Genomic DNA, 15,488 nt, shown 5'->3' on the forward strand with positions numbered 1-15,488 from the left:
ATCCCCAGAACCTTCTCTGCAGGAGGAACCCCAGAACCTTCACTCAGAGGATCCCCAGAACCTTCTCTGCAGGAGGAACCCCAGAACCTTCACTCAGAGGATCCCCAGAACCTTCTCTGCAGGAGGAACCCCAGAACCTTCACTCAGAGGATCCCCAGAACCTTCTCTGCAGGAGGAACCCCAGAACCTTCACTCAGAGGATCCCCAGAACCTTCTCTGCAGGAGAAACCCCAGAACCTTCACTCAGAGGATCCCCAGAACCTTCTCTGCAGGAGGAACCCCAGAACCTTCACTCAGAGGATCCCCAGAACCTTCTCTGCAGGAGGAACCCCAGAACTTTCACTCAGAGGACCCCCTGGTGACTCTGGACGTCCTGCAGGAGAACCATGAAGTTCCAGGATGACCTGAACCCTTTAGTGGTCCTCCTGTTCCGCCTCGTCCTGGCTTTGTTCTCGGTGCTCACGTTTGTCCCGTCCTGCGTCCTCGGCGTCCTCAGCGTCTTCTACTCTTCGGGACAAGTCCACTATGGCTCCGAGCTGGACCGAGCCAGAAGAACCAAGGCCAGGTCAGTGTCCGGCCGCCCCGAGGGGCCCTACAGAGCCCTGAGCGCCACCAAGAGGCTCCTGAGCGCGGTGCACCCCGGAGTGGACACGCTGGACAAGATGCTGGAGTACGAGGCCCTCAGGTTCCCACACAGAGACTTTCTGGGGACGAGGGACGTGATCCGCGAAGAGGACGAAAGACAGAGCAACGGGAAGGTCTTCAAGAAGGTAAAGACGGGGTCGTCATGGAGATGTCTTTGTCCTGGAATGTTCCACACTTCCTCTCGTGCTCTGACGGTTCCTCTCGTTTCTGACGGTTCCTCACGTTTGTGACGGTTCCTCTCGTTTGTGACGGTTCCTCTCGTTTCTGACGGTTCCTCTCGTTTGTGACGGTTCCTCTCGTTTGTGACGGTTCCTCTCGTTTGTGGCATCAAAGAACTCGACTTGATGAAAGTGACAAAAATGTTCTTCACATTTTTGTGTTTGGACCAAAAATCCAAACATTTATTTTGCCCCGATTCTTTTTTTCTTCTTACGATGATTTCAATCCCCAATATCTACGAACACCTCCAGAGATCCGACTGGGCCAAACGCACTATAAACGCACTATAAACACACTACAAACACACTATAAACACACTATAAACACACTATAAACACACTATAAACACACTACAAACACACTATAAACACACTACAAACACACTATAAACACACTATAAACACACTATAAACACACTACAAACACACTATAAACACACTATAAACACACTATAAACACACTACAAACACACTATAAACACACTATAAACACACTACAAACACACTACAAACACACTACAAACACACTACAAACACACTACAAACACACTATAAACACTATAAACACACTACAAACACACTACAAACACACTATAAACACTATAAACACACTATAAACACACTACAAACACACTACAAACACACTATAGTATAAACACACTATAGTACAAACACACTATAAACACACTACAAACACACTATAAACACACTATAAACACACTACTCTCACTATAAACACACTATAGTATAAACACACTATAAACACACTACAAACACACTACAAACACACTATAAACACACTATAAACACACTATAAACACACTATAAACACACTACAAACACACTATAAACACACTATAAACACACTATAAACACACTACAAACACACTATAGTATAAACACACTACAAACACACTAAACACACTAAACACGCTAAACACGCTAAACACACTAAACACACTAAACACGCTAAACACGCTAAACACACTAAACACATTAAACACACACTAAACACACACTACAAACACTACAAACACACGATAAACACACGATAAACACTCGATAAACACTCGATAAACACTCTATAAACACAATGTCAACACACTATAAACACAGAAAAGAGGAAGTGGTTTATTTACCGTATTTTCCGGACTATAAGTCACACATTTTTCATAGTTTTGGCCGGGGTGTGACTTATACTTATATTTATAATTATATACTTATACTCGCGACTTATATGTGATATTATTTGTTATTTTCACACTTGCATTTCATACTCCAGAGCGACTTATATATGTTTTTTCCTTCTCTGTTATGCATTTTTTGGCTGGTGCGACTTATAGTCCTCCTGCTCTCGTCCCGTCTAAGTCTTCATCATCTAAACGACATCATTGGTCGACTAATGAAGCGGCTCCCCTCTCCACAGATCTGACCTGGTGGTGTCATGTGTGGAACATTCCAGACAAAGTGACGTTTGTGTTTGGTTTATGGTTCATTCTGTGCGAATCTCAGTTCTTTTGTGCAGAAAGTGTTTCAAGCCTGATTCGATCTGCTCCTCGTGCGTTTGCAACACTTTGGATTGTGAAATGTCCTTTTTCAGTTTTTGTTCCGGATTTGAGTGACATTTCCACATTTCAGCTCAGGTTTAGTCCAATAATCCTCTAAAGGATCAGAAGAGCCGTAAAGCCGTGTGTTTGGTGCAGAGGCTCCTGACGACCAGCAGAGGGAGCTGTAAACACAGCTTTAGTCCCTATGTCATGATTCTTAACTCTAAAGTCTCTCAAGTCTTTAGAGTTAAGAGTCTATCTGTCAAACAGCAGAAAGTAAAAGGACTTTAATCTGCCTTAAATGTAAAAGCAGTATTTTATACTTCGTATAATACGATATCTTCACATCTTTAATAATAATATACTTTTATACTTTTGTATTCAAACTAATTGTAATTGTGTCGTGTAAAGGTTCCGTCCACATAAACTAAAATCAATACAACAGAAATGTTCATCATGTGCATTGTCCCAGTTTAAATAACTGCTTTTGCCACGCCCACTTTTTTAGTTTTTTTATCAACAAATCGAGACAACAACATTTAAAACTGCCCCTGAACAAACAAAAGATGAACCTTATAATTAACGAACAAACGCAGCATTTCTTCAGTCACAGATGTTGCCCATGTGTCGCCCCCTGCAGGTGGTCCTGGGGCAGTACCGCTGGCTCTCTTACGGAGCGGCCCACGCGGCCGCGGCCCAGTTTGGCAGTGGACTCTTAGCTCTGGGACAACGGCCCAAAACCAACATCGCCATCTTCTGTGAGACGCGAGCGGAATGGATGATCGCCGCCCAGGCCTGCTTCATGTACAACTTCCCCTGTGAGCGACGCACAACTGACGCACAACTGACACACAACTGACACACACACAGGTGTTTCACAGCTGAGTTTTGAAGTGGTTTTTCCTTGTTCTTTGGATGTTTGTTGTTTCTATATTTGAGTGTTTGGTTCAGTGTCGCCATAGAAACAGAACGAGGTCAATGTTACAAGTGTTTCAGTCGACTTCGTCTGTTTAAAGCTCGAGCTTATGTATGTGTGTATATATAAGATATTCCTTTATTGTCCCACATGGGGAAATTTCATTGGTGCAACGCAGGTAGATCCAGAGGTAGATACAGAAGAACAGATCACTTATAGGAAGTCTGAAAAACACTTTCAGTAGAAGATCTCCTATAAATAAATAAAAACTCCCATAGACAAATAAATAAATAAATACATAAATACATAAATACCATTGCATGTGATCACGACAGTAATTGTACATGAATATGTGTCACGACAGCACATAGATTGCACATGAATTTCACAGTAATTGCACATATGACAGAATTGCACATCAGTATTAGGTTAGGTCAGTATTGCGAGTGTTCAGGACTAACAGTTTTTGTTATAAAGTCTGACAGCAGCAGAAGGAAAGACCTACGGAACCTTTCCTTCACACATCGAGGGTGGATCAGTCTCTCACTGAAGCTGCTCTCCAGAGCGGACAGAGTGTCCTGCAGGGGACAGAGTGTCCTGCAGGGGGCGACACTCATGGTCCAGCATAGATGTGAATCTAGCCAGGACCCTCCTGTCCCCCACCTCCTGCACCGAGTCCAGAGCACAGCCCAGGACGGAGCTGGACTTCTTGATGACTCTGTCCAGCCTCTTCCTCTCCCTCTCTGTGATGCTGCTGCTCCAGCAGGCCACACCGTACAGGAGGGCTGATGCACCACATAGTCGTAGAAGGTCTTTAGGAGTCTTTAAGCCCTGTCACTCCAAAAGACCTGAGTCTCCTCAGGAGGTAGAGCCGACTCTGGCTCTTCCTGTACAGTGCGTCTGTGTTATGAGTCCAGTCCAGTTTGTGGTTCAGATGAACACCCAGGTACTTGTATGAGTCACTCTCTCAATGTCCCGTCCCTGGATGTTCACTGGTGAGGGGGGCGTGGCGTCTGCGGAAATCCACCACCATCTCCTTGGTCTTCCCCGCGTTGATGAGGAGGTGGTTCCTCTGACACCAGTCCACAAAGTCCTGCTCCAGTCCTTTGTACTCCTCGTCATCGTCGTCCGTGATGAGTCCGATGATGGCAGAGTCGTCAGAGAACTTCTGCAGGACACAGCTGTCCGTGTCATGTCTGAAGTCTGCAGTGTAAAGGGTGAAGAGAAAGGGCGCAAGGACAGTGCCCTGGGGCGCCCCCACACTGCAGGTCCCACACACTGCAGGTCCCCCACACTGCAGGGCCCTCACACTGCAGGTCCGAGTGTCAGACACACAGTTCCGGGCTCTCACAAACTGGGGTCGGTCCGTGAGGTAGTCCAGGATCCACTCTTCCAGGTCATACTCCACACCAGCCGTCTCCAGCTTGTCCCTCAGGAGCTGATGGTGTTGAAGGCGCTGGAAAGATCGAAGAACAGGATCCTCACAGCGCTGCCAGGCTTTTCCAGGTGAGAGAGAGAGCGGTGCAGCAGGGAGATGACGGCGTCCTCCACTCCGATGCCAGACCGATATGCAAACTGCAGCGGGTCCATGGCTGAGCTCACGGTGGAGCGGAGGTGGTCCAGGACCAGCCGCTCCAGTGTCTTCATCAGGTGGGACGTGAGAGCCACTGGCCTGAAGCTGTTGAGGTCTTTGGGGCGCGGTGTCTTAGGCACAGGTACCAGACAGGAGGTCTTCCAGACCTGTGGTACCACCCTCAGCTTCAGGCTCATGTTGAAGACATGCTCCATAACTCCACACAGTTCATCTGCAGGACTTAAGGAGCCTGGGGCTGATGCCATCAGGTCCTGCTGCCTTCCTCACTTTAATCCTCTTCAGCTCACTCCTCACCTGTGCTGCTGTGACAGTAAGTGGTTGGCAGGGGGACCGTGTGCTGGGGGGATGGGTGAGTCCAGGCGAAGTGGGGAGCTGATGGTCCGGGGCAGATAAGCGAAGAGGAACAGATGCAGGGCATTGTCTAGCTGTGGAAGAGGGAGCATGCACATATACACACTATATATATATATATATATATATATATATATATATATATATATATATATATATATATATATATATATATATATATATATATATATATATATATATATATATATATATATATATATATATATATATATATATATATATATATATATATATATATATATATATATATATATATATGTACACATATATACACATATATATATATATACACATATATACACATATATATATATATATATATATATATATATATATATATATATATATGTACACATATATACACCACTAAATGTATATATATCATACCTCCTGCTGGTGTGGTTGTGATGCATGTTCTCCCTGTGCTCAGTGGTCACTCTGTATTCCACTCTGGGAGGTCCGGCCGTCGCTCACGGACTGAAAGAGGCTGAGGTCACTCACATCATTACGAGCCGAGAGCTGCTGGAGACACGCCTCCAGGTAATGACATCATCTCTGACATCATGTCTCTCCTCTGCACATGCTCAGTTAGAACTTCTCTTCTGCACGTGCTCAGTTTTTGCTCTGGTTCTGTTTTTTTAAACTCTGAATTAAAACAAATGATTATGATGTTTTTTAATTCTTACGACGCTTCAACGATGACAATTCTCCAAAAACTGAACAATCCTGAATTTAGACTTTAGAGTTCAGACTTGTGGTCTCCTCCCCCTCAGGCCATCGTCGTGCAGGTGCCCCGCCTCCAGCACATCGTTGTCGTGGACGACTCACCGACCTCGTGCTCCGGTCTCCCACAATGCATCAGTGTCCACAACATGGCCGCCGTTCAGAAGCTCGGAGCGAAGCCTGACAACGGTTTGTGATGTTTGTGTTTCTCCTTCACACGGTCAGGGCTTCAGTCCAGACGTTTCAGTCCAGAGGCTGAGCCGTGGACACATCTGGATCAGATCAGAGTGGACGCCCGTTTGAGGCTCCTCCATGTTTTTACAGTGACCTTTGACCCCAGAGCAGCAGCTAAACTCAGAGCTCAGGGGTCAGGAGGAAGTGTGTGTGTCAAAGTAAAGTGTGTGTGTCAAAGTAAAGTGTGTGTGTCAAAGTAAAGTGTGTGTGATCGTGAACATTAGAGCTGATCATGAGTGTTTTCCTTCAGCCGCCCGTGAGCGAGCGCAGCCGCGGCCCTCGGACATCGCCGTCATCATGTACACCAGTGGCTCTACAGGGGCCCCCAAAGGAGTCATGATCTCCCATAGCAACATCCTGGCCGGCATCACGGGCGTGGCCGAGCGCATCCCCAACCTGTGGTGAGCGGCACCGAAACACGGCGGGTTTAGAGCTCTTCAGATTCATGTTTGACCCTGTGAACGTCTCGTTCCACGAGACGAGCAGCAGAAAGAACGATATTGAAATAAGTCTGTTCCTGAAGTGTAATGCCTCGTGTGTCCAGCAGAGGCCACTGCACCATCTGGACCTGACGTCTGCTTAACGCTACTGCTTATAAAGGCTTTTGGACCGCCACAGTAAAGCTAACAAATGTTAGCATGCTAACAGTGCACTTCCTGGTTCTCACCTTCTCGGACAATAAACGGCTTTATAATCAGGCTCAGGCAGCGCACAGCGAGCTGATTTTGACCCTGAACATTTGAACTGGGACAAAACAGATTCCACTTTATTACAAATGTCAGGGAGGTGTGCTGTTAGCATGCTAGTCCTTGTTAGCATGCTAGTCCTTGTTGGCATGCTAGTCTTTGTTAGCATGCTAGTCTTTGTTAGCATGCTAGTCTTTGCTAGCAAGCTAGTCCTTGTTAGCATGCTAGTCTTTGTTAGCATGCTAGTCCTTGTTAGCATGCTAGTCTTTGTTAGCATGCTAGTCCTTGTTAGCATGCTAGTCCTTGTTAGCACGCTAGTCCTTGTTAGCATCTAGTCCTGGTTAGCATCTAGTCCTTGTTAGCATGCTAGTCTTTGTTAGCATGCTAGTCCTTGTTAGCATGCTAGTCCTTGTTAGCATGCTAGTCTTTGTTAGCATGCTGGTCTTTGTTAGCACGCTAGTCCTTGTTAGCACGCTAGTCCTTGTTAGCATGCTAGTCCTTGTTAGCATGCTAGTCTTTGTTAGCATGCTAGTCTTTGTTAGCATGCTAGTCTTTGTTAGCATGCTAGTCCTTGTTAGCATGCTAGTCCTTGTTAGCATGCTAGTCTTTGTTAGCATGCTAGTCTTTGTTAGCATGCTAGTCCTTGTTAGCATGCTAGTCTTTGTTAGCATGCTAGTCTTTGTTAGCATGCTAGTCCTTGTTAGCATGCTAGTGCTTGTTAGCATGCTAGTCTTTGTTAGCATGCTAGTCCTTGTTAGCATGCTAGTCCTTGTTAGCATGCTAGTCCTTGTTAGCATGACCGTGACTCGGCTCTTGTCCGTTAAAGTGATGGTGAGTTTGTGCTCTGCAGTGAGGACGACACCTACATCGGGTACTTGCCCCTCGCCCACGTGCTGGAGCTGACCGCTGAGCTGGTGTGTGCGTCCCACGGGTGTCGCATCGGGTACTCCTCGCCCCAAACCCTCGTGGACCAGGTACGCCCCTGTCGTCTGCTCCTGACCCCGACACGACCCTGTCTTCTGCTCCTGACCCCGACACGACCCTGTCGTCTGCTCCTGACCCCGACACGCCCTGAACTCTCTCTCTCTGCAGTCGACCAAGATCAAGACAGGAAGCCAAGGCGACAGCAGCGTCCTGCAGCCGACCCTAATGGCGGCCGTCCCTGTGAGTCGCAGACGTGACGCCACTCGCCACACGCAACACGCCTCACGTCCTGACACGCTCAGTCACTGACACGCTCAGTCCTGACACGCTCAGTCCTGACACGCTCAGTCACTGACACGCTCAGTCACTGACACGCTCAGTCACTGACACGCTCAGTCCTGACACGCTCAGTCACTGACACGCTCAGTCCTGACACGCCCAGTCACTGACACGCTCAGTCCTGACACGCTCAGTCCTGACACGCTCAGTCACTGACATGCTCAGTCCTGACACGCTCAGTCCTGACACGCTCAGTCACTGACACGCTCAGTCCTGACACGCTCAGTCCTGACACGCTCAGTCCCTGACACGCTCAGTCCTGACACGCTCAGTCCCTGACACGCTCAGTCCCTGACACACTCAGTCCCTGACACGCTCAGTCCTGACACGCTCAGTCCCTGACACGCTCAGTCACTGACACGCTCAGTCACTGACACGCTAAGTCCTGACACGCTCAGTCACTGACACGCTCAGTCCTGACACGCTCAATCACTGACACGCTCAGTCCTGACAGGCTCAGTCCTGACACGCTCAGTCACTGACACGCTCAGTCCTGACACGCTCAGTCCTGACACGCTCAGTCCTGACACGCTCAGTCACTGACACGCTCAGTCCTGACACGCTCAGTCCTGACACGCTCAGTCACTGACACGCTCAGTCACTGACACGCTCAGTCACTGACACGCTTAGTCCTGACACGCTCAGTCCTGACACGCTCAGTCACTGACATGCTCAGTCATTGACACGCTCAGTCCTGACACGCTCAGTCCTGACACGCTCAGTCCTGACACGCTCAGTCCTGACACGCTCAGTCACTGACACGCTCAGTCCCTGACACGCTCAGTCCCTGACACGCTCAGTCCCTGACACGCTCAGTCCTGACACGCTCAGTCCTGACACGCTCAGTCACTGACAAGCTCAGTCCTGACACGCTCAGTCCTGACACGCTCAGTCACTGACACGCTCAGTCACTCACACGCTCAGTCCTGACACGCTCAGTCCTGACACGCTCAGTCCTGACACGCTCAGTCCCTGACACGCTCAGTCCCTGACACGCTCAGTCCTGACACGCTCAGTCCCTGACACGCTCAGTCACTGACACGCTCAGTCACTGACACGCTAAGTCCTGACACGCTCAGTCACTGACACGCTCAGTCACGACACGCTCAGTCCTGACACGCTCAGTCACTGACACGCTCAGTCCTGACACGCTCAGTCCTGACACGCTCAGTCCTGACACGCTCAGTCACTGACACGCTCAGTCACTGACACGCTCAGTCACTGACACGCTCAGTCCTGACACGCTCAGTCACTGACACGCTCAGTCACTGACACGCTCAGTCACTGACACGCTCAGTCCCTGACACGCTCAGTCACTGACACGCTCAGTCACTGACACGCTCAGTCCTGACACGCTCAGTCCTGACACGCTCAGTCACTGACACGCTCAGTCCTGACACGCTCAGTCCTGACACGCTCAGTCACTGACACGCTCAGTCCTGACACGCTCAGTCCTGACACGCTCAGTCCCTGACAAACTCTCAGTCCCTGACACGCTCAGTCCCTGACACGCTCAGTCCTGACACGCTCAGTCCCTGACACGCTCAGTCACTGACACGCTAAGTCCTGACACGCTCAGTCACTGACATGCTCAGTCCTGACACGCTCAGTCCTGACACGCTCAGTCACTGACACGCTCAGTCCTGACACGCTCAGTCCTGACACGCTCAGTCCCTGACACGCTCAGTCCTGACACGCTCAGTCCCTGACACGCTCAGTCCCTGACACGCTCAGTCCCTGACACGCTCAGTCCTGACACGCTCAGTCCCTGACACGCTCAGTCACTGACACGCTCAGTCACTGACACGCTAAGTCCTGACACGCTCAGTCACTGACACGCTCAGTCCTGACACGCTCAGTCCTGACACGCTCAGTCACTGACACGCTCAGTCCTGACACGCTCAGTCCTGACACGCTCAGTCACTGACACGCTCAGTCCTGACACGCTCAGTCCTGACACGCCCAGTCACTGACACGCTCAGTCCTGACACGCTCAGTCCTGACACGCTCAGTCACTGACATGCTCAGTCCTGACACGCTCAGTCCTGACACGCTCAGTCACTGACACGCTCAGTCCTGACACGCTCAGTCCTGACACGCTCAGTCCCTGACACGCTCAGTCCTGACACGCTCAGTCCCTGACACGCTCAGTCCCTGACACGCTCAGTCCCTGACACGCTCAGTCCTGACACGCTCAGTCCCTGACACGCTCAGTCACTGACACGCTCAGTCACTGACACGCTAAGTCCTGACACGCTCAGTCACTGACACGCTCAGTCCTGACACGCTCAGTCCTGACACGCTCAATCACTGACACGCTCAGTCCTGACACGCTCAGTCCTGACACGCTCAGTCACTGACACGCTCAGTCCTGACACGCTCAGTCCTGACACGCTCAGTCCTGACACGCTCAGTCACTGACACGCTCAGTCCTGACACGCTCAGTCCTGACACGCTCAGTCACTGACACGCTCAGTCACTGACACGCTCAGTCACTGACACGCTTAGTCCTGACACGCTCAGTCCTGACACGCTCAGTCACTGACATGCTCAGTCATTGACACGCTCAGTCCTGACACGCTCAGTCCTGACACGCTCAGTCCTGACACGCTCAGTCCTGACACGCTCAGTCACTGACACGCTCAGTCCCTGACACGCTCAGTCCCTGACACGCTCAGTCCCTGACACGCTCAGTCCTGACACGCTCAGTCCTGACACGCTCAGTCACTGACAAGCTCAGTCCTGACACGCTCAGTCCTGACACGCTCAGTCACTGACACGCTCAGTCACTCACACGCTCAGTCCTGACACGCTCAGTCCTGACACGCTCAGTCCTGACACGCTCAGTCCCTGACACGCTCAGTCCCTGACACGCTCAGTCCTGACACGCTCAGTCCCTGACACGCTCAGTCACTGACACGCTCAGTCACTGACACGCTAAGTCCTGACACGCTCAGTCACTGACACGCTCAGTCACGACACGCTCAGTCCTGACACGCTCAGTCACTGACACGCTCAGTCCTGACACGCTCAGTCCTGACACGCTCAGTCCTGACACGCTCAGTCACTGACACGCTCAGTCACTGACACGCTCAGTCACTGACACGCTCAGTCCTGACACGCTCAGTCACTGACACGCTCAGTCACTGACACGCTCAGTCACTGACACGCTCAGTCCCTGACACGCTCAGTCACTGACACGCTCAGTCACTGACACGCTCAGTCCTGACACGCTCAGTCCTGACACGCTCAGTCACTGACACGCTCAGTCCTGACACGCTCAGTCCTGACACGCTCAGTACTGACACGCTCAGTCCTGACACGCTCAGTCCTGACACGCTCAGTCCTGACACGCTCAGTCACTGACACGCTCAGTCCTGACACGCTCAGTCCTGACACGCTCAGTCACTGACACGCTCAGTCCTGACACGCTCAGTCCTGACACGCTCAGTCACTGACACGCTCAGTCACTGACACGCTCAGTCACTGACACGCTTAGTCACGACACGCTCAGTCCTGACACGCTCAGTCGCTGACACGCTCAGTCCTGACACGCTCAGTCCTGACACGCTCAGTCACTGACACGCTCAGTCCTGACACGCTCAGTCCTGACACGCTCAGTACTGACACGCTCAGTCCTGACACGCTCAGTCCTGACACGCTCAGTCACTGACACGCTCAGTCCTGACACGCTCAGTCCTGACACGCTCAGTCACTGACACGCTCAGTCCTGACACGCTCAGTCACTGACACGCTCAGTCCTGACACGCTCAGTCCTGACACGCTCAGTCACTGACACGCTCAGTCATGACACGCTCAGTCACTGACACGCTCAGTCCTGACACGCTCAGTCCTGACACGCTCAGTCACTGACACGCTCAGTCCTGACACGCTCAGTCACTTACACGCTCAGTCCTGACACGCTCAGTCACTGACACGCTCAGTCACTGACACGCTCAGTCACTGACACGCTCAGTCCTGACATGCTCAGTCCTGACACGCTCAGTCACTGACACGCTCAGTCCTGACACGCTCAGTCACTGACACGCTCAGTCCTGACATGCTCAGTCCTGACACGCTTAGTCACTGACACGCTCAGTCATGACACGCTCAGTCACTGACACGCTCAGTCCTGACACGCTCAGTCACTGACACGCTCAGTCCTGACACGCTCAGTCACTGACACGCTCAGTCCTGACACGCTCAGTCCTGACACGCTCAGTCACTGACACGCTCAGTCCTGACCTCCTCGTCGTTTGTCACACGCTCGGACTGAAACGTTGCTGGTTCGTTCCAGTCGCTGAAAACCCTGGGAACATCCTCCGCCTCCTGCTCCGAGCTCCCGGGGTCAGAGGTCAGAGGTCAGGGGCCCGGACTCTGAAACTGTAAACACAACGTGAGAACGAGTCGTCAAACATTCAAACTGAGGCTGCACCAGAACCACAAGTCCTAAACCAAGACTAAACCAGGACTAAACCAGGACTAAACCAGGACTAAACCAGGACTAAACCATGACTAAACCAGGACTAAACCAGGACTAAACCAGGTCTAAACCAGGACTAAACCAGGACTAAACCAAGACTAAACCAAGACTAAACCAAGACTAAACCAAGACTAAACCAGGACTAAACCAGGACTAAACCAAGACTAAACCAGGACTAAACCAGGACTAAACCAGGACTAAACCAAGACTAAACCAAGACTAAACCAAGACTAAACCAAGACTAAACCAGGACTAAACCAAGACTAAACCAAGACTAAACCAAGACTAAACCAAGACTAAACCAAGACTAAACCAGGACTAAACCATGACTAAACCATGACTAAACCAGGACTAAACCAGGTCTAAACCAGGACTAAACCATGACTAAACCATGACTAAACCATGACTAAACCAGGTCTAAACCAGGACTAAACCAGGACTAAACCAGGACTAAACCAGGACTAAACCAAGACTAAACCAAGACTAAACCAGGACTAAACCAGGACTAAACCAAGACTAAACCAAGACTAAACCAAGACTAAACCAGGACTAAACCAGGACTAAACCAAGACTAAACCAAGACTAAACCAAGACTAAACCAAGACTAAACCAGGTCTAAACAGCCTCTGGATTAGGCACAATATTAGAAAAGATGATGATATAAATATATGACGTTCATTTAAATGTTACTTTACTTTGGATTAAATCAAGACTAATTCAGGACTTTAGAAAAATGATGAATAAAATATGCCTTTTTCTTTTAAAAACACATTTATTTGTTTGAATATTTATGACTGCGTTTCCTCCTGTGAAATACTTTCAGTAGCGTTAGACTCAAATACACATCCAGAATACACAGGAGTCGTGTATTCCAGTACATGCTTTCCTTCTTGTGTATTTAAGGTTTAAGAATGAAAGTCTCTTCTCATTTCATTTGATATTATGTAAATGCAGAACGTAGAGTATTGTAGTGTTAACTTCTGCTCTTCAGGAGATCATGGACCGGATCTACAAGAACGTGACGGGGAAAGTGGAGGACATGAGCTGCTTCCAGAGGACCATCTTCTCTTTGGCTTTCACCTACAAACTGGACCAGCTCAGCAAAGGACACAGCACCGCCCTGTGCGACAGGTAGAACCGGACCAGGACCGGGACCAGGACCCGGACCAGGACCCGGACCCGGACCAGGACCCGGACCAGGACCCGGACCAGGACCCGGACCCGGACCAGGACCTGGACCCGGACCAGGACCCGGACCCGGACCAGGACCAGGACCCGGACCTGGACCAGGACCAGGACCAGGACCCGGACCAGGACCCGGACCCGGACCAGGACCCGGACCAGGACCCGGACCAGGACCAGGACCAGGACCAGGACCCGGACCCGGACCCGGACCCGGACCCGGACCCGGACCAGGACCAGGACCCGGACCAGGACCCGGACCAGGACCCGGACCCGGACCAGGACCAGGACCCGGACCAGGACCAGGACCCGGACCCGGACCAGGACCCGGACCCGGACCCGGACCAGGACCAGGACCCGGACCAGGACCCGGACCAGGACCAGGACCCGGACCCGGACCCGGACCCGGACCGGGACCCGGACCAGGACCAGGACCAGGACCAGGACCCGGACTAGGACCGGGACCCGGACCGGGACCCGGACCGGGATCCGGACCCGGACCCGGACCCGGACCAGGACCCGGACCAGGACCCGGACCCGGACCAGGACCTGGACCCGGACCAGGACCCGGACCCGGACCAGGACCAGGACCCGGACCTGGACCAGGACCAGGACCAGGACCCGGACCAGGACCCGGACCCGGACCAGGACCCGGACCAGGACCCGGACCAGGACCAGGACCAGGACCCGGACCCGGACCCGGACCCGGACCCGGACCCGGACCAGGACCAGGACCCGGACCAGGACCCGGACCAGGACCCGGACCCGGACCAGGACCAGGACCCGGACCAGGACCAGGACCCGGACCCGGACCAGGACCCGGACCCGGACCCGGACCAGGACCAGGACCCGGACCAGGACCCGGACCAGGACCAGGACCCGGACCCGGACCGGGACCCGGACCAGGACCAGGACCAGGACCAGGACCCGGACTGGGACCGGGACCCGGACCGGGACCCGGACCGGGATCCGGACCCGGACCCGGACCGGGACCCGGACCCGGACCGGGACCGGGACCCGGACCGGGACCCGGACCAGGACCGGGACCCGGACCAGGACCGGGACCAGGACCCGGACCAGGACCAGGACCCGGACCAGGACCCGGACCAGGACCCGGACCAGGACCGGGACCCGGACCCGGACCGGGACCGGGACCGGGACCGGGACCCGGACCGGGACCCGGACCCGGACCCGGACCGGGACCCGGACCGGGACCCGGACCGGGATCCGGACCCGGACCCGGACCGGGACCCGGACCCGGACCGGGACCGGGACCCGGACCGGGACCCGGACCAGGACCGGGACCCGGACCGGGACCGGGACCGGGACCAGGACCCGGACCAGGACCAGGACCCGGACCAGGACCCGGACCAGGACCCGGACCAGGACCGGGACCCGGACCCGGACCGGGACCGGGACCGGGACCGGGACCCGGACCGGGACCCGGACCCGGACCCGGACCGGGACCCGGACCGGGACCCGGACCCGGACCCGGACCAGGACCCGGACCGGGACCCGGACCAGGACCCGGACCAGGACCCGGACCCGGACCAGGACCCGGACCAGGACCCGGACCAGGACCCGGACCCGGACCAGGACCCGGACCAGGACCCGGACCCGGACCC

At 52.7% G+C, this 15,488-nt stretch overlaps 1 protein-coding gene across 1 annotated transcript in view; it reads left to right on the plus strand.

Moving 5' to 3' along the window:
- The first annotated feature begins 376 nt into the window (after window positions 1-376).
- The window catches only part of LOC140369196 (fatty acid CoA ligase Acsl3-like), a 51,288-nt gene continuing 36,176 nt past the window's right edge, over window positions 377-15,488 (plus strand). Inside the window, exons 1-8 of the mRNA XM_072456470.1 lie at window positions 377-770; window positions 3,051-3,228; window positions 5,723-5,832; window positions 6,066-6,204; window positions 6,500-6,650; window positions 7,786-7,909; window positions 8,028-8,099; window positions 13,673-13,812. Of these exons, the coding sequence (XP_072312571.1) occupies window positions 387-770; window positions 3,051-3,228; window positions 5,723-5,832; window positions 6,066-6,204; window positions 6,500-6,650; window positions 7,786-7,909; window positions 8,028-8,099; window positions 13,673-13,812 (1,298 nt within the window). The 5' untranslated portion in view covers window positions 377-386. The remainder of the gene's footprint in view (window positions 771-3,050; window positions 3,229-5,722; window positions 5,833-6,065; window positions 6,205-6,499; window positions 6,651-7,785; window positions 7,910-8,027; window positions 8,100-13,672; window positions 13,813-15,488) is intronic.

The sequence above is a fragment of the Eucyclogobius newberryi genome, unplaced genomic scaffold, assembly GCF_026437365.1.
Source record: "Eucyclogobius newberryi isolate DKJ021-1_F unplaced genomic scaffold, fEucNew1.0.hap1 SCAF_10, whole genome shotgun sequence".
Classification (NCBI taxonomy): Eukaryota; Metazoa; Chordata; class Actinopteri; order Gobiiformes; family Gobiidae; genus Eucyclogobius; species Eucyclogobius newberryi.